Genomic DNA, 23,978 nt, shown 5'->3' on the forward strand with positions numbered 1-23,978 from the left:
AAATACACAGAAATACACACAATTCACACGATGCATCTCCATACCACATGCACAGGATATAATACCACACTGCAGGCTCCAAGCAGAGAAACATTTGTCCTCTGCTCAAAGTACATGATTCTGTTGGCTCCAAATTCCAAATTTATTCGACCTCAGTGCTTGGATTTGGCGCAAGGGCCGATTCTCGTACATAAATGAGAGAGCATGGCAAAGACTCGAGCCCCTTTATCTCAGAATTGCCGCTGCTTGGTAGTCTAGTCTCCAGAGATTAGGGTCGGCTCCCCAACTCTTGCATTGAGAATCGGGTAGACTCCATTACTCGGAACAGGATTCTAAGCCTAGTGTCTGACTACAGAGTATATCTGACCAGAATATGTTGCAACATGCTTGAAAATGTCCTTACACCATTATGTGTCATCTGGAAACTCATATCTTGTGTTCACATGCAACATGGCAACAGAAGGGGAACGGATCTTGTGAGACCCAATTGTTAAGATTCTTGGATGAGCTTTGTTTTACAACTACATGTCACAAGGAAAGCAGTCAGATAAACTCATTATGGATTTCACCAAAGCTATTGACCATGTTAAGTACTCACTCTTGGTCCATAAGCTTAGCAACTACAGTGCCAAAGGGGTCCCCAAAAGGGGGATCTATGATCTCTTAAGTTATTGATGACAGCTGTTACAAGGATCAAATATAATTTTATTGATGGCCTGTCAGGAAACCCACAGGGTAGTATCCTAGGCCCTTGCTTGTTCTTCATCTAGCTCAAAAATGACTGAGCAGGTACCTCTTGCATTATGGATTTATCATGAAAATGCCAAAGGACTGAATAGCTTAGATCACAATTTTGTATTGATTTCTTTCCACAAAGTATTAACATTGATATGATGTACCTCCATAAGAATTCTAATATACAGGTAATTTAGATGACTTTTGTGCTGAATTTCTTGCCACAATGATTGCCTTCATAAGGCTTCTACTTTGTGTGAATTCTTATGTGTTTAGATAGAAAAATAATTTTGAATGATTTTCTTGCCACAATACTCACATAGATTTGGTTTCTTTTTTGTGTGAACTATTGTGATGTGTTCACACTTAGCTTATAACTTTAGATTTTCTTTTTTTTTGCTACAATGCTGGCATAGATGGGTCTCTCATGTGAATTCTAAATTATCCATTTAGAAATAGGATTTGTGCTAAATTCTTATATGATCATTTAAAATATCTTTGGGGTCTCTCACTTTTGTGAACTCTTATGTGTTCTCTTTTAACAGATTACTTCATTGACTCTATTTCCGCCTTAAATACTGACATTCAAGAGGCTTTGGGCCTCCATTCCCTAAGTCATGCCTTTGTCTCTCTTTTGAAGATGTAAGACATTTGCTCCAGTAAGAACATTCATAAGATCTGTTTTTCATGTTTTCTTTTCTGATTAGCAAGACCACATTAATAAGGCTTCTCTTCTGTGTGAATCCTAATGTTCATTTAGACACCTAATATGTTCATATCTTTTTGTGTTGAATTTCTTGCCACAATAATCTCATTCACAAGATTTCTCCCGTGTGTGAATTTTAACATGTGTATTCAGAACTCGTTTTCTGTTGAATTTTTTGCCACAATATGTGCATTCAAAAGGCTTTTCTTTGGTGTGTATTCTAATGTGTTCATTTAGATGACTGCTAAGTCTGAATTTCTTCCCACAATGTTTACATTCATGAAGCTTCTCCTGTGTGTGACTTCTTATGTGGTTATAAAGATTACTGTTTTTGTTGAATTTCTTGCCACAATACTGACACAAAAACGGGTTCTCTTTTTTGTGAACTTTTGTGACGTGTTCACTTAGCTTAGTACATGTCATGAACTTCTGGTCACAATATTGGCATTGATGAGGTCTTTCGTTTGTGTGAATTCTTATATGAACTTTTAGATAATGTTTTGTGCTGAAATTGCTGCCACAATACTGGCAATGATAAGGTTTTTCTTTTGTGTGACTCCTTATGTGCACATTGAGATGATTATTAAATAAGAATTTCTTTCCACAATACTGGCATTGATAGCGTTTCTCTTTTGTGTGATTTCTACTGTGCCAAAAGAGATCGTCTTTTTTGCTGAATTCCTTGCTACAGTATGTACATACATAATTTTTTTCTCCTGTATGAATTATAATGTGTCTACTAAGACCATTATTTGTTTTGAATTTCTTGGCACAGTGTTTGCATTCATAAGGCTTCGCTTTAGGCTTCGCTTTCGTGTGAATTCTTATGTGTCTACTTAGAGAACTTTTTGCTTTAAACTTCTTACCACAATATGTACATTCATACGGCTTCTCCTGAGAGTGAATTCTGATGTGAACATTAAAATTACCTTTATGGTTGAATTTTTTGCCACAATGTTGGCATTCATGGGGTCTTTTATTTGAGTGAGTCTTTATGTGATTTCTTAGATTACCTCTATAGGTGAAAGTCTTTCTGCAATACTGACATTCAAGAGACTTTGGGTCTCCATGCTCCTTTTCATGCCTTAGTCTCTCTTTAGTAGATATGAAAGATTTGCTACAGGAAGAACAATCATATGATCTACTTTCATGTTTTCGGTTATGATTAGCAAGACCACATTCAGATAGAAATCGTCTACCACAACTTGAGGACTGGAAAGGTTTTTGTGGGAACTTTACTTTATCATCTTGAATTTTTTTTCCATCTAAATGCCTGTCTAAGTGCCACTTTGAAGAAAATATCTCATTACAATTAGAACAGGGAAATCGAAGCTCTAAATCTCCTGTACCTTCACTACATATCTTATCACCATCTATTGTAGCCAATGAAATCGCACTTTGAATGCATTCATGAGGCTTCCTCTCAGCACAAATTTTTACATGTTTTGCAAGTTCAGAATTAGAAAAAAATGACTCCTTACAAGTTGAACATTGAAATGTGTCTGAATTCAATATAACAACATGATTTTGGAGATGTTTCGTAAGCTGGTTTTGTTCAGAAAAAGAACAATCACAAAAGAAACAATGAAGAGGTATTTTGACAGATTTGTCGGTTATTTCATGTGTCTTCTTACAGTGTGAACACACCGTTCCTGTAGATTCTGTCCTCTCACATTCACATGATCCACTGTTTCCACCAACGGCACATTCTTCTCCATCTACCGGTATTCTCTCCTCTTTAATGCTTGTCCCATCTATTTTCTTATAGTGTGAACACACAGTTCCTGTAGATTCTGTCATCTCACATTCACTTGATCCATTGTTTCCACCAACAGCACATTCTCCTCCATCTATTCTCTCCTCTTTAATGCTTGTCCCATCTATTTTCTTATAGTGTGAACACACAATTCCTGTAGATTCAGTCCTCTCACATGATCCATTGTTTCCATCAGGGACACGATCTCCTTCATCTATTCTCTCCTCTTTAATGCTTGTCCCATCTATTTTCTTACAGTGTGAACACACACTTCCTGTAGATTCTGTCATCTCACATTCACATGATCCACCGGTTCCACCAAGGGCCCTATCTCCTCTTTCTTCCTCATTTCGCCGAGATCCACATGCTGTAAATTGAACAAAGAGAAAAGCATACACAATTTTAAATGTTACCCAATGAATGGTTCAATATGAAGACTCTATCTACATGTACCGATTTGGAAGACTATAACTTTTGCCACATGGATAGGGTGCAAATATGCTATGAGGAGAATTACTTGTTAAATTAAATTGTGTGCATTATCATATCCCTACGGCTGGATTTCTTATTTTCATCAGATATAACAAAAACTATTTCATATTGAACAGTGCTGAAGGTTTCGAGGCCGCAAAATCGTCCTCGGCCTCGGACATTATCCTCGGATCAAGGCCTATCGAGGCCAGGAAAATATTAAGGTGGGCATTCCAAGTGTTGCTAACCACAATGGACTGGTCTCTTCTGGCATTGTGCAGACAAATACACAGAAATACACACAATTCACACGCTGCATCTCCATACCACATGCACAGGATATAATACCACATTGCAGGCTCCAAGCAGAGAAACATTTGTCCTCTGCTCAAAGTACATGATTCTGTTGGCTCCAAATTCCAAATTTATTCGACCTCAGTGCTTGGATTTGGCGCAAATAAATGAGAGAGCATGGCAAAGACTCGAGCCCCTTTATCTCAGAATTGCTGCTGTTTGGTAGTCTAGTCTCCAGAGATTAGGGTTGACTCCCCAACTCTTGCATTGAGAATCGGGTAGACTCCATTACTCGGCACTGGATTCTAAGCCTGGTGTGCAAATGCTGAATGTTATTAGTTTCTCTAAAACACTGTTGAAACTGACAAAGGTTGCCCTAATTCTTGCTGTGATATACCAATCACCAATTGACACTGGTAAAATACCATCTCACAGGAAAGATGCTTAATGTATTACCAGTCTTCAAGAAGGGAGAATAGCAGGATCATGCCGACTACAGAGTATCTCTGACCAGAATATGTCGCAATATGCTTGAAAATGTCCTAACACCATTGTGCCATCTGGAAACTCACACCTTGTGTCCACATGCAACATGGCATCAGATGGGGGAACAGATCTTGTGAGATTCAATTGTTAAGATTCTTAAATGAGCTTTGTTTTACAACCACATGTCACAGGGAAAGCAGTCAGATTTTCTCATTATGGATTTTACCAAGGCTTTTGACCATGTTAAGTACTCACTCTTTGTCCATAAGCTTAGCAACTATGATGCCAAAGGGGTCCCCAAAAGGGGGATCTATGATTTCTTAAGTAATTGATGACAGCTGTTACAAGGATCAAATATAATTTTATTGATGGCCTGTCAGGAGACCCACAGGGTAGTATCCTAGGCCCTTGCTTGTTCTTCATCTAGCTCCAATATGATCGAGCGGGTACCTCTTGCATTATGAATTTATCGTGAAAATGCCAAAGGACTGAATAGCTTAGATCACAATTTTGTATTGATTTCTTTCCACAAAGTATTAACATTGATATGATGTACCTCCATAAGAATTCTAATATACAGGTAATTTAGATGACTTTTGTGCTGAATTTCTTGCCACAATGATTGCCTTCATAAGGCTTCTACTTTGTGTGAATTCTTATGTGTTTAGATAGAAAAATAATTTTGAATGATTTTCTTGCCACAATACTCACATAGATTTGGTTTCTTTTTTGTGTGAACTATTGTGATGTGTTCACACTTAGCTTATAACTTTAGATTTTCTTTTTTTTGCTACAATGCTGGCATAGATGGGTCTCTCATGTGAATTCTAAAATATCCATTTAGAAATAGGATTTGTGCTGAATTCTTATATGATCATTTAAAATATCTTTGGGGTCTCTCACTTTTGTGAACTCTTATGTATTCTCTTTTAACAGATTACTTCATTGACTGTATTTCCGCCTTAAAGTAGACACCCGAAGAATCAAAAGTATTTTATAATGCCTTTTTGTGGTCATCATTGTAAAGGGGAAGTATTACTAATCAGATATATAACTTCACTTTTCAAAATAGTTATTAGAGTTTGCAGAAATCAGCTCTCAAAAATGATTTATTTTCATGCCATATTTCTGCTTTCCACCAGTCCTCTTGCGAGCTCCAGCTGAGTGACGTCACACAATGAGCGGTGAGCAGCTGAGCTGACAGCAGCCCATTGAAGACGATCTTTCTAATAAGCGTTTTTGCTCTGAGAATTGTTTATTCCTCACAAGATCTGTCTTGTTATATAGATAAAAGTTTGAATTTACTGAACAGTGAAATAAAGTGCACATTTAACATATTTTGGTAACCGATATTTAGCATAGAAAAAATGATTTTTTTTCAAGAAATATATTTGAATAAACAAAGCGTTTTTTCACTAAGGAATCACACTTGCGACAAATTAATATTATTTTATTGTAATCAATATAAAGCATAAACATTCTTCTTAACGACTGAAAAAAAAATTATGAAATTTCACAATGTAACAAAGTCAGGAACCACAAAATAACTCGGCAATATCCAATGCGAAATGATTGAAATTGCAGTTGAATTGCCGTAACATGAATAGCCCACAGCAGCGAGTGGACTTTGTTTCATATATCTTAAAAGCCTAACATACAGAAGGAAATGGTCTGTGGCCAAATGTGATGGCCATTGTTTTGTCTTGTGCGAGGACCCTGGTTCAAAACTCGGATTCATTTGGATATTTTTTTTATTCCTTCTCGTCCCTACCCAGCTTTTTTTCTTGTGAAATCCTATTCAGACCTATATTTATCAAATCTTACTTAATTGCTGCTTTTGATTTTCAAGTTCTTGATTAGATTCTACTCTTATTTGGGATGGGAGGGGTAGAGGATGAGTCAAGTCCACATCAACTAAAAATTATTTGAATAGAGTAATTTCCCTTGTTTTTACTCAAAACAGTCACAAAATAATGATATGCAAATTAGTGTTGTCACTCACATCACATTCCTTTCTAATTTTTGTGGCATTTTGCTTTTTCATTCTTTGCAGATTTGAGGATAGGAAACTCTTCATCCGATCACAATAGGTTACATTTACGGAACTGTAACTCTAAATGTTATTTGGAGGAATTAAAATCCCTCCGAAAATTTTTCAGAAAATAATTAAAAATTAAATATTTAATCTACATGTCATGTAAATATATCAAACAACAAAATACAAAAGAACTTAGTGCGTGTGACATAATCGGTTAGTGTAATTTGCACATCGACACAGATGAGCATATCATCGTGTTATAAATTAGGCAAAATTTCTCAATGTTAAAATAGTAATTATATAAATTTGAATCAAAGTTTTTATGAAATTTCCTGCAATATCTTATTTTTCTTTAAATTCAAATGAATTTTTGATTGTGTGGACTTCTCCTTTACTCTTAATGTAGGGAATGCATAGCAATATTTACCCAGAAACAAAATTGTCTAAGAATATGCAAATCTGTAATTGGGCACATGTTCACTTTTCTTTCATCCAGGCCACTTCCTCACACCCACCAGGCTTACAGTCTTATAACAAAAATGATGAACCATCACACAACAGCACACAACATTCACAGTGCTTCACAATAAATATTTCACTTCTGTTCATACATGTACATGCAATAAATATTGTGGAAAACAAACAAAAGGCGTACCCATATTCAAATACCGTTTAAAAGGACAAATATATTATACCTTTCGAGAAAAATCAGCATGTTAGATATATGATAACAAAAAATAATTATAAGGCACTGCGAGAAACTTATGTTCCATTGCAAATCAAACGCAAGTCTTAAATTCTAATTCAAGCGTAATAAGGTCGCGTTGCAATAGCAATTCAACTACATGTTTGTCTTTAATCAAAGGACTTACCCTCGATTTGGGACGTGTGATTGATTAGAAAATTTCTCGCAAAATGCCCTAGTAACATTAAAATTGTTCTTTCGTTTTAAGTTGTGTGTTCTTATTTTCAACAAGCTGTATTCCTGTCCAAGTCAAATTTTTTAGTTCTCTCCAAAACTGTGCTCAAAATTATTTCCAAGATCGATAAAGATAAATTTTCTGTTGCATCATTATCAGTCCAAAACTTGCACCGTAGCTCCTTGAAAGAGTGAAGAAAAAATAGCTATATCCAAATCATAGTAAGAGGAATCTCCCAGATTGAAGTAGCGAGCAGAGACCAGAAGTCACCAGAGTCAGCAAGTGTGCAGATCTGTGTGTAGAAGAGTGAGAGAAAAAACAAAGAAGAAATAATTTAAATAATCAAATTAAAGTATGAATTTCATTATCTTGATGATTGATGACGTGCGGTGGCATGTAATTCCCGGTCAACAAATAATACTAGGTTTAGACACCTGAAAAATTCCACTAAAAACACTGGTGCTCTACCTCAAGTGATGTTTGTGTAGGCCCCACTCTGCTTCACTACTGCTACACTACCATACATGTACGCCACACCTACCCGGGTAGGTGTGTAGCATAGTGTAGGCTGTAGTGGTAGTGAAGTGGAGACTACGCGAACATCACTTGAGGTACGGTACTCTGTGTCATTACAAAGAGTGCATTTATCTTCATTGTTGAAGGCAATATGCATTCATATGTAGCAGCACTCTAATCAGAAAGAAACACCAGACTCTAGTTTTGGCAAGGAATCAGCATGATCAGGGTAACCACTGCTGAAAATTTGTCTTGCTTCATGACATCGGCATTATGGTGATAATTCTGTGTATCTGGATGTATACGATACAGGGCCCTCCTGAGCATAAACGCACTGGGTACTAGACCTGTGTATAATAAAAACTTAAACATTTGGCCTTGTCGTGAAAACATTCGGCCTTATCGTGAAATTTGGTGTTTGTGCGCTAGTTGTGTACAAAGTCAATGGAAGTGGATCACTGCCTTTGACGAAATAAACGGCAGTGAATGGACTTAGTCTTGAGGACGCAATGATGATGATTTTTTTTAGATATGTCATATATGACATAAGTTTTTTATGTAAAAAAAGACATCATTGCGTCCTCAAGACTAGAATGGACTGGTGACAAAAACTACGATAATGCCAAACATTCCTCTGAAACAGCAGATTTTCAGCCATGGTCCATGCCAGTGCTCCTAAATAATTTAATCGCCCGAGTCCTGACCAATTTATTTAGAAATCTGAAGAAAAATCTGCTGGAATTGTGCAAAAACATAATTTCTAAAATAGAGACTTGTTAATTTTAATAGTAGAGGCCTAGTCATGCCAAAATGCATGATTCTAAAATTAGATCAGATCTGCATCTGTCATCTGACCTGAATGCATCGTCAGAACAAGTACAGACTACTGTTTCCTAACATGCTTACCTTGACTTTTGACTGGATCAAACAGCGTAACCTGCAACATGCATCGGCAGCAAGTGAATGGGACCGTACAGCTTGGTGTTTTTCAATATTCAGAGCAACACAACGAAGACTGTCGAGTGGACAAAATCGGTCTTTCCAGTTCACAATTCAATAAAAAAATGGACAAAGTAACACAGTTCTGGTTCTCTTATAGTCTGAAGTTGTCGAAAACAGAAATCGGATATCACAACACATGAAGAAAACGGTAAATTCAAAGAAAAATAGAGACCAGGAAGGTGTATTATGCACAGAGAGATGATGTGCGAGTCGATCATGTGACGTCATTATTCTCGACTGTTTTCGATCGCGTGATTGTCTGCCTAGGGGCGGCTGGGGGGCTGAGAAGGGTCTCTATTAATTTCATTCCTTGCATTTCCACGACATCTGTAAGACTTTTTAGTGACATATATGTGTATAAAAAGACAAGACCTTTCCATTCATATATAATTTGTCTATAATCATCACTTTCGTGAATTTTCTTTGTGTGTATACTTTAAATACTGACATTCAAGAGGCTTTGGGCCTCCATTCCCTAAGTCATACCTTTGTCTCTCTTTTGAAGATGTAAGACATAAATTTGCTACAGTAAGAACATTCATAAGATCTGTTTTTCATGTTTTCTTTTCTGATAAGTTAGACCATATTCATAAGGCTTCTCTTCTGTGTGAATCCTAATATGTTCATTTAGATATATTTTTGTGTTGAATTTCTTGCCACAATATTCTCATTCATAAGACTTCTCCTGTGTGTGAATTAGAATGTGTTTATTTAGATTACTTTTTCTATTGAGTTTTTTGCCACAATATGTACATTCAAAAGGCTTTTCTTTGGTGTGAATCCTAATGTGTTCATTTAGATGACCGCTATGGTTGAATTTCTTCCCACAATGTTTGCATTCATATGGTTTCTCTTGTGTGTGAATTCTTATGTGGTTACGTAGATTACCTTTTCTGTTGAATTCCTTGCCACAGTAAGTGCATTGAAAGGACGTCTCTTTGGTGTGAATTCTAATGTGTTTATCTAGATGACCACTATGGATGAATTTCTTGCCACAATGTTTGCATTCATAAGGCTTCTCCTGTGTGTGAAGTATGATGTGTTTATTTAGACTACTTTTTCTGTTGAATTTTTTACCGCAATATGTGCATTCATAAGGCTTTTCTTTGGTGTGAATTCTAAGGTGTTCATTTAGATGACCGCTATGGTTGAATTTCTTCCCACAATGTTTGCATTCATATGGTTTCTCTTGAGTGTGAATTCTTATGTGGTTACGTAGATTACCTTTTCTGTTGAATTCCTTGCCACAGTAAGTGCATTGAAAGGACGTCTCTTTGGTGTGAATTCTAATGTGTTTATCTAGATGACCACTATGGATGAATTTCTTGCCACAATGTTTGCATTCATAAGGCTTTTCCTGTGTGTGAAGTACGATGTGTTTATTTAGACTACTTTTTCTGTTGAATTTTTTACCGCAATATGTGTATTCATAAGGCTTTTCTTTGGTGTGAATTCTAAGGTGTTCATTTAGATGACCACTATGGTTGAATTTCTTCCCACAATGTTTGCATTCATAAGACTTCTCCTGTGTGTGACTTCTTGTGTGTTTATTTAGATTACTTTTTCTGTTGAATTTTTTACCGCAATATGTGTATTCATAAGGCTTTTCTTTGGTGTGAATTCTAAGGTGTTCATTTAGATGACCACTATGGTTGAATTTCTTCCCACAATGTTTGCATTCATAAGACTTCTCCTGTGTGTGACTTCTTGTGTGTTTATGTAGATTACTTATACTGTTAAATTTCTTGCCACAATGTTTGCATTCATAAGACTTCTCCTGTGTGTGACTTCTTGTGTGTTTATGTAGATAACTTATACTAATGAATTTCTTGCCACAATATGTGCATTCATGACGCATTTCTTTGTTGTGTATTCGAATGTGTTCATACAGATGGCTAATGTGGTTGAATTTCTTCCCACAGAGTTTGCATTCATGAGACTTCTCCTGTGTGTGTATTCTTATGTGTTGAGTAAGACAATTATCTTGACTGAATTGTTTGCCACAATACTGACACAAAAAAGGGTTCACTTTTGTGTGAACTATTGTGATGTGTTGACTTAGCTCAGTACATGTGATGAACTTCTGGTCACAATATTGGCATTGATGAGGTCTTTCTTTCGTATGAGTTCTAATATGAACATTTAGATGACTTTTTCGGTTGAAATTCTTGCCACAATACTGGCACTGATAAGGTTTTTCTTTTGTGTGAATTCTTATGTGTACATTGAGTTGGCCATTATATAAGAATTTTTTGCCACAAAACTGGCATTGATAGAGTCTCTCTTTTGTGTGATTTCTAATATGCCAATCAAGCTGGCGTTTTATGCTGAATTTCTTGCCACAGTATGTACATACATAATTCTTATTTTCTGTATGAATTCTAATGTCTCTACCAAAATCATCTTTTGTATTGAATTTCTTGGCACAGTGTTTGCATTCATAATTCTTCTCTTTTGAGTGAATTTTTAGGTGTCTACTTAGATGACTTTTTGGGTTGAATTTCTTGCCACAATATGTACATTCATGGGGTCTCTCATTTGTGTGAGTTTCTACATTTTCTTTCAAATTACTTCTTATGTTGAATTCCTTCCCGCAATACTGAAATTCAAGAGGCTTTGGGTCTCCCTGCCCTTTTTCATGCCTTAGTCTCTCTTTTGTAGATATATAAGATTTGCTACAGGAAGAACAATCATAAGATCTCTCTTCATGTTTTCTTTTATGATTAGCAAGACCACATTCAGATAGAAATTGCCTACCACACCTTGAGCAATGGAATGATTTGTGTGAAAACTCTGCTTCACCATCTTGAAGTTTTTCTCCATCTAAATGCCTGTCTAAGTGCCGCTTGGAAGAAAATATCTCATTACAATAAGAACAGGGAAATTGACGGTCTAAATCTCCTGCACGGTCACTATGTATCTTATCACCATTCATTGAAACAAATGGAATTGTATTTTGAATGCATTCATCAGTTTTCCTCTCAGTACAAATTTTTACATGTTTTGCAAGGTCAGAATTAGAAAAAAATGACTCCTTACAAGTTGAACATTGAAATGTGTCTGAATTCAATATACCAACATGATTTTGGAGATGTTTCTTAAGCTGGTTTTCTTCAGAAAAAGAACAACCACAAAAGAAACATTGAAGAGGTATTTTGGCAGATTTGTCAGTTATTTCATGCATTTTCTTACAGTGTGAACACACAGTTCCTGTAGATTCTATCATTTCACATTCACATGATCCGCTGTTTCCACCAAGGTCACAATCACCTTCATCTATTCTCTCTTTAATGCTTGTCCCATCTAGTTTCTTACAGTGTGAACACTCAGTTCCTGTAGATTCTGTCATCTCACATTCACTTGATCCATTGTTTCCACCAAGGGCACTATCTCCTTCATCTATTCTCTCTTTAATGCTTGTCCCATCTAGTTTCTTACAGTGTGAACACTCAGTTCCTGTAGATTCTGTCATCTCACATTCACTTGATCCATTGTTTCCACCAAGGGCACTATCTCCTTCATCTATTCTCTCCTCACTAATGCTTGTCCCATCTATTGTGCTCTGCTGACGTCCAGATGCTATAGAAATTAGGGGGAAAACCCAAAATGATCAAGAATGGTCTTGTTGTGTTGATACAAGTGAAATCATTGTCTAGGAGCCCGTCTTACTAAGAGTTATGATTGATCCGATCAATCACAACTATGGAAAGCCAGCAAAGTCAACATATAAAATGCATGTGTATTCAAAAACTTTTCTAGATATACATGTATATCCATAAATTCATTGATTTCTTGACAATTTGGTGTGTTTTCCATAGATATTTTGCACATTTTCTGTAGAAAAAAATGATGACACACAGATGGATTTTCATAGAGTTACGAAGGATTGGATCAATCATTGCTCTTTGTAAGATGGAGCCCAGGAACTGTTATTACAGAACCTTAAACAGGCCTTCATTGTACGTATTTCAATCACATGAAAAACAAGTGATGTCATAATTTACAACTAAATGATATGCACAATGGCTGGATCAACCTGTTAAAAACCCTATTTAAACAACCATTATTTTGTTATTTTTTAATTTTGAATATTTTACATTTGATGGATTCATGGATAGCATCCGACAAAATCAATAAAGCCATTTTTCAGTGGTCATTCCTTATTTTGAATTTCACTCTATTTCATGATATGCCAAGATCATTTATGATCTCTATGCAAGGACTGTATGCCACAGGCCTAGTATGGCAATGACCTCACAGTTACACTTCGTAATTCTGAAGGTTCTTTATTCGAAGGTTCGTAATTCCGAAACAAGCTAATTGCCTATACCTCGATGTTCATTAATCCGAAAACATGAAAGGGTTTGTTAATCCGAACATTTGTGGCGTTATTCCGGAGGTTCATTATTCCGAAGCTTTGATAATCCGAAAACGAAATAAGATTCAATGTTCTGAAGGTTTGTTAATCCGAAACGAAATAAGGTTTGTTGTTCTGAAGGTTCGTTAGTCCGAATATGAAATAAAGTTCGTCAATCATTACATTTTTTGACTAACGAACCTTCAGAATTACGAACCTCATTTCGTTTTTGGATTAATGAACCTTCGGAATTACGAACCTCACTTTGTTTTTAGACAAACAAACCTTTGGACTTACGAACCTCATGTTGTTTTCAGACTTCGGAATTACGAACTTTCGGAATAACGAAGCTTTGGAATTACGAATGTGTGCGGTGTTCTCACAGGGGTCATCAAGTCATCTGATTACTCATACCCTTTATAGGAGGGGTGGAGCCTAGCAGGAGTGAGAAATGAAAAAAATTGCTAATCTTTGTTTTATTTAGAGAATTTCTGAGAAAAAAAATCAAGGCTAGAATATTGATGAAAAGGTGTTTTGACATTTCTAAAGCCCATTCAAATTAAATTCAAAATTTAAACAAGTGGAATGCCTCTGGCCGTCTCACCTGCATCACGCGGTTCAATATAGAAGCAGTGCTCACTTTGAATACTACTCTAACTCGCACAAGATGTTCAGTGATACATGGTTACTCTTATTTCCCTTTTTTATGAACTAGACCAATAAACTTACAGAGATATGATGGTTATTCAACAAAAAACACCAACATGGCCAAAGTTCATTGACCTTACATGACCTTTGACCTTGATCATGTGACCTGAAACTCGAACAGGATGTTCAGTGATACTTGATTACTCTTATGTACAAGTTTCATGAATCAGATCCATAAACTTTCAAAGTTATGATGGTAATTTAACAGATACACCCAATTCGGCCAAAGTTCATTGACCTTTGACCTTGGTCATGTGACCTGAAACGCGCACAGGATGTTCAGTGATACTTGATTACTCTAATGTCCAAGTTTAATGAACTAGACCAATAAACTTTCAAAGTTATGATGGTAATTCAACAGATACCCCCGATTCGGCCAAAGTTCATTGACCCGAGATGACCTTTGACCTTAATCATGAGACCTGAAACTTGCACAAAATTTTCAGTGATGCTTGATTACTATTATGTCCAAGTTTCATGAATCAGATCCATAAACTTTCAAAGTTATGATGGGAATTCAACAGATATCCCCGATTCGGCCAAAGTTCATTGACCCTAAATGACCTTTGACCTTGGTCATGTGACGTGAAACTCATGCAGGATGTTCAGTGATACTTGATTAACCTTATGTCCAAGTTTCATGAACTAGGTCCATATATTTTCTAAGTTATGATGACATTTCAAAAACTTAACCTCAGGTTAAGATTTCGATGTTGATTCCTCCAACATGGTCTAAGTTCATTGACCCTAAATGACCTTTGACCTTGGTCATGTGACATGAAACTCTAATAGGATGTTCAGTAATACTTGATTAACCTTATGGCCAAGTTTTATTAACTAGGTCCATATACTTTCTAAGTTATGACATCATTTCAAAAACTTAACCTCAGGTTAAGATTTGTTGTTGACGCCGCCGCCGCCGTCGGAAAAGCGGCGCCTATAGTCTCACTTTGCTTCGCAGGTGAGACAAAAAAAAATTGTTCAATCAGCATAAACTGCAATACATGATAAACAGCCAAAATACTGAAATAATTCATGTTCACAATAAAAATATAGAAAGTTCATCAATGGGCAACGTTAAGACAAAGAAACAAACCCATTATATAGGTACATGGAAGAAATTATTGTATTTAAAAAGTTAACATAAAGTAAAATACATTTCTTAAAAATATTATAATATAAAGCTATTCAAAATAGAATAACAGTGAATGTACAGAATTACTACATGTATGTAAATAAATACATTTCAAAAAGTGATAAATATTCAAATTAGATTTAAATAGAATTGAAATGGAGTCTAAAAAGTAATTTTTATGTAATTTTAAGACAGTGAATACTGATTTGAATTCAGTAAATCTATGAATATGGTATTGCACTTTTCCTGTAACAATCTGTTGGCAAAATGGCCAAGGAGCCAGTGTGTTATCGACTGTAGCAAATTTGTTTACCTTCCAGAGTCTCATTCTCACGTTTGATCCTAGTCTCTGAACACTGTCGGCCTTGCAGTACCGTCTGACAAGATAACTCAAGACTTGACATTTCAACAGTCTCTTTGTCTTTTGAGCATTGTGGGCCTTGGAGTACCGTCTGACAAGATAGCTCAAGACTTGACATTTCAACAGTCTCTTTGCCTTCAGTTGAATGTTTCCTCAGACCCTTGATAAGAATTCTACCATGACCAGGATACTGTTGATGTGATGCAGTGAAATGGGTTGGATGCAACCTCCTGTTCCTCCTAGACTTGTCAATGTGACAGCAAATTACCTTCAAAAAGGCAAAAGATGGAAAACCACTCACTATAGATAGATATCTGTCAACAATGAAATAAAATGTGAAACAATTATTGAAAAAATGCTCAGTTTTTGTGGCCCATATTGGGCATCCAATTTTTTTTTAAGTAGCGCAATTTTTCTCCATCCATTCCCTTGGCTCTGTCATTACCAACATGACCTTTGAGTAATTTTCTCAATTCGCTATACGGCAGTGTCATCAGAAAAGCATTCAATGAATTCATGTAGATGTAGCTAAGGCTGGGACTAGATGAAATTAAATTTCGATTGAATTTTTATATTATTTTTGACACACTTTACTTTTGACAAAATAAGTGACAATATCAACTGAAATTAGTAACATCTAAATTACATTGCCCAACCCAGTAACCCATGGTACCCTTCTCTCCTCACTTTATTTTTGAGCGTATTTACTACCATTTTAAAGACGTTAATAACGTGAGCAATGTGATATGCAAATGCGAGGATATCATTATTGCTATTGATACTTTCGCACGCAGTCCAAAGGAATTTTGGCGACCACGTAGATCTATTCATGACGTGATCGCTGCAACGAGATGGTTTAACCGTTGTAAACAGTCTATGGACAATTGCCACTGTGTTGAGAATATGAAGACTTTGAAATTAATTATTGACCATTTAAAAAATCTTTCTACTTTCTAGATCTAGAGTCTAGTCATCATGGTCATCTTTCAACCTTAACAACAAACAGTGAACTTTAGATCTAATGCACTAACTAACTTGAATAAGACAAGACTTGATCTCCTCGCCTTGGATAATGCAAACAGCAAAGCTTTAACCTTTAAAGTTTAACGTTAGGTCTATTCATAGCCGCGTATACTATAATCCGTATTGAAATCATTTGTTAAATTCTGATGTGTAAATCAATGCGTGCATTCACTAATACAAGGCTGGTAATACAATCACTCACTAGCAAGACTAGATTCTTAATGTATCAGTAGAGGCGCATGGCAAATATGGGAGACAAAAGCGTAATTTTTTCCACCCAAAATTTTTGTCTCACTGAGGTCCGAAGCCCGGTGTGAGTGAGTGTGTGGATGACAACAAAAACCTTATCAACAAAGACAACATGAACAAAACAAAAGTATATTGTGAATTTTTAAAGTAGACGATGAAGACGGGTAATTTTTCATGAGGAATCTGCTTATCACAATTTTATATGGCACCAAGGTAATCCTTTCTCAGCAAATGTAAACAGAAAATTGGTCTTCCAAAGGTGAAACTGGAGTGGAGTGGAGACTGTCTCTGAAATTAATTGCATACAATTTCCTTACAACTTACCACTCATTCTGCTCAGTGAACAAGGTCATGATATAACTTTGTTCTCCATTACATCTCCATGTGTGGCAAAATAAGGTTGGCAATGTTTGACTTATTTTCTCTTTTTCTTTGGGACAAATGCTTGATTTTTTTACACTGTCACTTTCCATTATAGCTATTCATCATATAACTTGGCTCTTAAGAAAATTTGATTCTTTGAATTATTTTTCTTAACTAAAAATAGAGACTGAAAAATGAAAATTTTCTTGGCATATTACTTTCCACCAATAGACGGCGTACACAAAAATATGCCAAAATTAAAGTATTTGAGCGCTCTGAAGAATAAAAAAATTATTGGCCTTATCGTCATCCAAGTCACTGGGGACAAACTTTCAATGGAATCCACAGTTGGAAGATTTTCAAAAGAAATCTATTGTTCGGGATAGCTTCTCACTGAACAGGGACTTCCTTCCATGCACCACCTGTTTTCCCATTGACACAATAACAACTGACTCGGACACTCTTTTAAACGAGAAAAATAGTTTTTTTTTCTCTCCTGTGGCTGTATAGTTTTCCAAGTTGATGAAACAATGATCAAAAACACTAAATAAAACAAAATGAATTACACTACAAACACTATTCAACTGTCTAATTACTCCTCGAGAGACTACCAATTTCCCCATAGTAGGGGAGTCAGATAACGAGTAATAGCATATTACTTGTTTTCCGAGTCCCCTCCTATGGGAGATTGGCAGTCTCAACACGGGAAGGGGACTTGGATCACAATGAGTAATTAGACAATTAGTGTTTTTAATGTGATTTTCATCGATTTTAATGATTCTTATAAAAATATATTCATTTATCATCTCTAGGAAACTGTCTAAATGTGGCAGAGTGGTTTTGAAGAGTAGGGAAATGAGGGGTAGAAGAATATCAACAGGTTAATTGCTGTTTTATTTTAGAGGGGGACTTGGATCATGAGAGTAGTTTTATACTGTTTTAATTCAATTCTATTGATTTTAATAAGTCATATCATCAAAAATAGGAAACTGTCTAAAAGTGACACAGTGATTTAATTCAGATGAAGGGGTACTTGAATCACGAGGAGTAATTATACATTCTTTTTACCTGACGAAATAAACAGACAGTTAAGATATGCATTTGATTTATTTAGCAAAAACGTGACAGACGAAATAAAGAAATAATCATAAGAAACATATACATAAAAAAGAGATTTATTTAGCATAAAAAGTATGAAATAAAGCTATACTGAAAAGGAAGTTGATGCAATTCTGATTTATGGAGACTGAAGAGGGATAGCCTACTCTAGGCCGATTTAATTAGTAAAAATATAGACGAAATAAAGCAAATGTTTTACATTGTTTTACATTGTGAAAAATTGTCTGTGGATCCGATTCACCGGGGAATTGGATCACAATAATGCCAAATTATTCTTAAGTTACAAATGAAACATAAATTGCGACTGTATGGAAATTTATATGGTCACAAAAATTATACATGTATGTAATGATTTTTTTGAGCGCGTGCACTGGACAGCTCGATAGCATTGGCATACCATGTCAATAGTCCCACTACTGTAGACTCCACACAGCCACAGCCGCACAGGCAGGATGGTTGCAGTCACTTGTCCACTGCAACCATCCTGCCTGTGGGGAATCTACAGGTAGGACTATGGTATGCCAATGCTGTATATATAGCACACACTTTAACAAATCAATTAAAATATCACTCTTGTGACCAAAATTACTATTTTCCATACAGTTGCAATCTATTTTTCATTAGTAACTTGGAAATAATTTTTGTATTCACTAGAGCGCTCAAAATCTTGAATTTTGGGCACATTTTTGTGTACGCCCTCTATTGGTGGAAAGTAATATGGCAAGAAAATTTTCATTTTTCAATCTCTATTTTTAATTATGAAAAAATAATTTAAAGGATTAGGTTCACATAAGAGCCAAGTTATATGATTAATAGCTGTTAAGAAAACTGACAGTGTAAGAAAATCAAGCATTTGTTCTATATAAAAAGAGAAAATAAGCCAAACATTGCCACCCATGGAGATGTAACCGAGAACAAGGTTATATCATAACCTTGTTCATTAAATGAGTGGGTACGTAGGACTGGTAATTGGTATAAACAATTTTTATATACCGCAAAATCGCCTCTAAAGCGGTTGAAAGAGAGGAAAATGAAGTATAAAGGAAATTGAAATACTCAAATAGAAATACTTTGCACACAAATGTATCAAAACTAATATTACAATTTTTTTACAACTGTCTCACCAGATCATGAATAAAAAATACCATCAAATGGGCCAATAAACATATCAGGTACTATCAGGTATGCCAATGCATTACAGAGCACACACTTTAAAAAATCATTAAAATATCAGTTTTCTCACCAAAATTACTAATTTCCTTGCAGAACTCAATTTATTTTTCATAACTTGGGAATAATTTCCAGAGTGCTAAAAGACTTGAATTCTGGGCATATTTTTGTGTACGCCCTCTATTGGTGGGAAGTGTGTATGGCAAGAAAATTTTCATTTTTCAATCTCTAGCCTATTCATATTTCAAATTAAGAAAAAAATAATTTAAAGAATCAAAAGACTTTAACAGCAAGTTGAATGATGAATAGATGTAATGGAAACTGTCAGTGTAAAAAAGACAAGCATGACATTTGACAAGCATTGTCCCAACGCCAACAAAGAAAAAACAAGCCAAAGACTGTCAAAAAAATGAAAAAGACAGTCAAAAGTCTCTGATACTGGAGATAAAGTCATGGCCATGCGCCTCTACTGTGTATGAATGAATTGAAGGTGGGGAGCCCTTTTCTTCACATCTAACGAAATCCATCCACGTTATTATGCTAGATCCCGTTATATAGGTAACCTCGCATGCAATGTGTGAGTGGCTATATCTATTATCGGCGCACGCAATCATTATGCACTAAAAGGCTATGCGGCTTTCAAAATTCTGTGTTAGAGTCATGACTATAGCACACGGGCTAAATCCCGGAAAAGCACACACGTTGGTTATCACAAACCGGTAGAACTTGAGCAATTAATCGCATTTCATTTGTTCATATTTGCTGCGTGATTTCGACCTTTCACAGTGTACACATTCATCTCATCGATAGATGGTTTTCTGTTTCTTTATGGTCGATATATTTCAACGTAAATTTTGATGTTTTAAAACCTTCTTTACCTCAACTGGGCTTTTCCTCCGCTTCCAGTTAAAGCTTGTTTGTTGTTCTTCCATAAACACGTGTCGAAAGCGGATTGTGCCTGCGCCTAGCGCGCGCCCGGCGCCGGCGTGCGGCCCACTGATATGATCTCTTTCAGTCTTTGGCGCCTGGGTGTACGTGTGGGGAAAGAATCCGAAGTGATATTATTAGGCCTAATTTGCTTTATTCGGAACTTGGTCCGGAACAACCTAGTGAAATTTGAAAATCATGCTTGAAAACCTTGGTATGTATGACTTTCTTGTAAAATACTCGTCGAAATTAAATTCAACAATGATTATACCGGTACCCGTACCGTACATTTTTTTGACATGACTTGTTTTCAATGGTTTTAACCATTTGTTCACTTGATACGGATACGGTGCGCGGTCGTGTTAGGTTGTACTCTCATGTAGCTCTCTTTCTTGACCTTCTTTAGGTCTTATATTTTGTATCTTGTTGGATTGTTCCAATCAATCCATTCAAACTTTTGTATATTTAAGGCATAGTATAGTCAAAACCATAAAATCGCAGGTAATTTTGCTGAAATTTCAGCACAAGAGATGCCAAGAATCTGCCAGTGTGTCCTCTGGTCCCATGCACTGATAGTGGTGTTGGCTGCCTACCTCCAGCTCTTCTGAAGTTTTTTTGGCGGGAAATTGAACTGAGGACAAGATTGGATTGACTTTTGAACCTCTTGCACATCAGACATCTGCAGCGAAGGCTTCTAAAAGCGAACCTCGAGGTAAAAAATGTCCATATTTGCTGTTCTCTTACCCAGACCTGTGTGATCTGAATGAAAAAAAAAAAAAGGAAAAAAAAAAAAAAAAAAAGTAGGCCTAACTCAGTCAATTGTAACTTGTATGTAAGCAGCTGAGAGTGAGACCTGAGTAACGTTAACGCGTTAGTCTGCCAGACTATACTCTTTACCACCATTCCTGTATTCTACTGCTTGAAAATATCATTGCCTGCACTCCTGTCTCCCTCTCTTCAATATAACACTCCCTCACTCTGTCTGTGCCTGCTTGCATGTCTCCCATCACCCGACACCTGTCTGTGATTGCATGTCTCCCACCCATCACTAGTTCTACAGTCTGTATTCGCAACTGCATGTATATACATCTACCTTTCAACACCCAACGTACTGTTTGTGATTGCATGTCCTGCTGTCTTCATGCTCCTGTTTGTGCTTGCATTTCCTCCCTTCTTCTCTTCTCACACCTTATCTTGACTCAAAAGCTTAACTATATAGCCAAAAGCATAAACCCTATCCCTTTTATAGTAGGCTGAGTGTATATTTATCCTGTCAGCAACTCTGCATGCTTCCAAATAGTCTTTCTAACGCTACGCACTTATCAAAAAATATTTCTATAAGCATGGATGACTGTAAAGCAGTTTCTAATCAGGTGCGCACTAATGGTGAAAGGGAAATCATGTTGTCACTCAACCATGATGCCTTGCTGTTTCTACGAGAAATCATGCTGAAATGTTTGGATTCACAGGAAATCAAAAGCTCACCTATTTTAAACTTTTCCAAACCAAGCAGAAGAGGCCGAAAGCAAGATGGTGAATGGGTTGTAGCATATAGGAAATCCAAGGGCAGGAAAGCCTCTCATAAAATGTTCAGCATTGGTATTCATGAGTCTGCTCAGGAAGTCAGGGTTTCAGGAATCTGCATCAAACTGTTCTCAGAAGACATGCTTCCACTAATGATCAAGTCATTGGATGATCTGCCTCAGGGAGGTCTTTCTTGTGCAATGGCCCGCTTTCTTACTCAAGACGTCCCAAAAGCCATAGAAAAGAGTTATGAAGTCTTACCACCAATCTACAAAGGCACATGCTACTGTGAACCAGATGACAAAGCAGCTATCTGCCCTAAATGCTCTGATCATGCATGTCAAGACACGATAGAATGCTGTGACTGCAATGAATGGTACCACTTTCCATGTACTGGACTCGAGGCTTTAGAATTAGAAGAGGCAATTGGAAATAGTTCAAAACCGTATTCCTGTCCAAAGTGCAGGCCGAAACTGGGAACAATGTTTCTCAATATCTCTACGGACACTAATGATACCTGTAACTCCAATGTTTGCCCAGTCTGCAGTGAAGACACAGGAGGAAACCCAGTTATCTGTGGGGTGTGCGAAATAGCATTTCACAGTAAGTGCTGCAACAGAGACCCAAGCTTGGATGCAGATAAGTCATTTACATGTTTCTCATGTACTGCTTTATGGAAAGATAATGAGAGCAAGGAACCAAGTACTCAAGAGTATGGAACGCCTATGTCTTCGAATGGAGATGGTACAAGTGAAAGTGATCTGAACGTCATGCCAATTATGACTAATATCCCGTCCACTACTAACAGTGAAATTGGGATTCTGCCCAAAGTAAAGATGAATGAAAAAGATCTTGTCACTGCAGATATATCTGTGCTGCCTGAGGTTAAGTCTGCCAGCGATAAAAGAAGCTTGATGGATAGTCAAACACAGACTGAGCAGGAGAATTCAGAATGCACACTCTGCAAGAAGAAAAGCTCTGAAATTAGTAAACTGAAAGCTGAAATCAAGAGTCAGTCTGCTTCCAATGATGTGATGATCTCAGAAAGCGAAAAACTAAGACAGGACCTGAAGCAAGCACAGCTGGAAATCGAAATGTTGCAGAAGAAGCAAACAAGTCAGGCTGACATCCTCAGTAGCAAGGAGCTGGATTTTATACGTGTAAAATCTAAGTCTCTAAAACAGGATTCTCAATTTAGAAAATTAGTGGCTGATAATGACTACCTTCGTGAACAATTATTGAAGAATGGCATACCCACAAACTTGCCGAAACATCACAAATCTCAAGCAGATACATTCAGGTCCCCTAATAGAGATCAGTCCTCGGAAGTAGACAAGACCCTGAATGACAATGCTTTGGATCGCAGTACATACAACATCCCAACAAGTAATAGCTTTGATCTTCTCGGGAATATTGCACCACATAGCCATGGCTCTACACATATTGATGGGTCAGGTGATGGGAGGAGTTCTACATTACAGCATGCGGGCAATAGTTCTTCTAGAACAGGTGATCAGCACTCGCCTAAAAGATATCCACCCCAGAACAGTGTAAACAGAAGTATGACAACCTTAACTTCCAAGCAACAGCAAAGCCCAAAAAAGCAGCATGGAGCAAGAAGAAAAGGGTCACCAATCAAGAACAGCAACTCGACAAAAGGATTGTTCCCTCAGCAGTTTTTGCCCGCTAGCTCCCGTCCGTCTGTAGTGGATCATGTGTCAATCCCCAGTTTGACCTTTGTTGGAAGAAAAGGACCCCAAGGGTCAAATGTATGGCGTAGCCCGGAAAGGAGAACTGAAAACCTCAACCGCCCTCCGCGTAGGAATTTACAGGCATCTTACCCACCTGTCAAGCTGCAATCAATGTCCCAATTCCCACCTCTACGGTCTAACAATACAGGTGATATACGAAAGGGGAATTCTGATAGTTCATGGGTAAACCATCCAACGAATCCCAATCAGCATGTTAAATCTACCTATGAGCTGCCCCCAAAACCGCACCCTCACCAATCCGGGTCTACCTCTAACTTGCATGAACCCCAAAGCTATCATCTAGACCTGAGGCTACAGCAAAAGCAGACAGGAGACTTCTCTGGAGCTCAATCTGATATCAATACAG

At 36.8% G+C, this 23,978-nt stretch overlaps 2 protein-coding genes across 15 annotated transcripts in view; one reads left to right on the top strand and one right to left on the bottom strand.

The window, feature by feature from the left end:
• Positions 1 to 20,361, bottom strand: part of LOC121431729 (zinc finger protein 271-like) — a 32,987-nt gene extending 12,626 nt beyond the window's left edge. For 8 of the 14 annotated variants that reach the window (XM_041629413.1, XM_041629410.1, XM_041629407.1 and 5 more), the window contains exons 1-4: positions 20,288 to 20,361; positions 15,438 to 15,753; positions 12,117 to 12,503; positions 3,076 to 3,564 (exon numbers count right to left, since the gene is read on the bottom strand). In XM_041629413.1, the coding sequence (XP_041485347.1) occupies positions 3,076 to 3,564; positions 12,117 to 12,503; positions 15,438 to 15,753; positions 20,288 to 20,341 (1,246 nt within the window). In that variant the 5' untranslated portion in view covers positions 20,342 to 20,361. Of the gene's footprint in view, positions 1 to 3,075; positions 3,565 to 12,116; positions 12,504 to 13,582; positions 13,717 to 15,437; positions 15,754 to 20,287 lie in introns of those variants that run through there. The other 6 variants (XM_041629405.1, XM_041629404.1, XM_041629411.1 and 3 more) reach the window with 6 other exon arrangements.
• An 83-nt stretch (positions 20,362 to 20,444) lies between these two features.
• LOC121431561 (UBX domain-containing protein 8-like) overlaps positions 20,445 to 23,978 on the top strand; it is a 48,783-nt gene continuing 45,249 nt past the window's right edge. Inside the window, exon 1 of the mRNA XM_041629078.1 lies at positions 20,445 to 20,550. Coding sequence (XP_041485012.1) covers positions 20,535 to 20,550 — 16 coding nt within the window. The 5' untranslated portion in view covers positions 20,445 to 20,534. The remainder of the gene's footprint in view (positions 20,551 to 23,978) is intronic.

This window comes from Lytechinus variegatus, chromosome 18, assembly GCF_018143015.1.
Source record: "Lytechinus variegatus isolate NC3 chromosome 18, Lvar_3.0, whole genome shotgun sequence".
NCBI lineage: Eukaryota > Metazoa > Echinodermata > Echinoidea > Temnopleuroida > Toxopneustidae > Lytechinus > Lytechinus variegatus.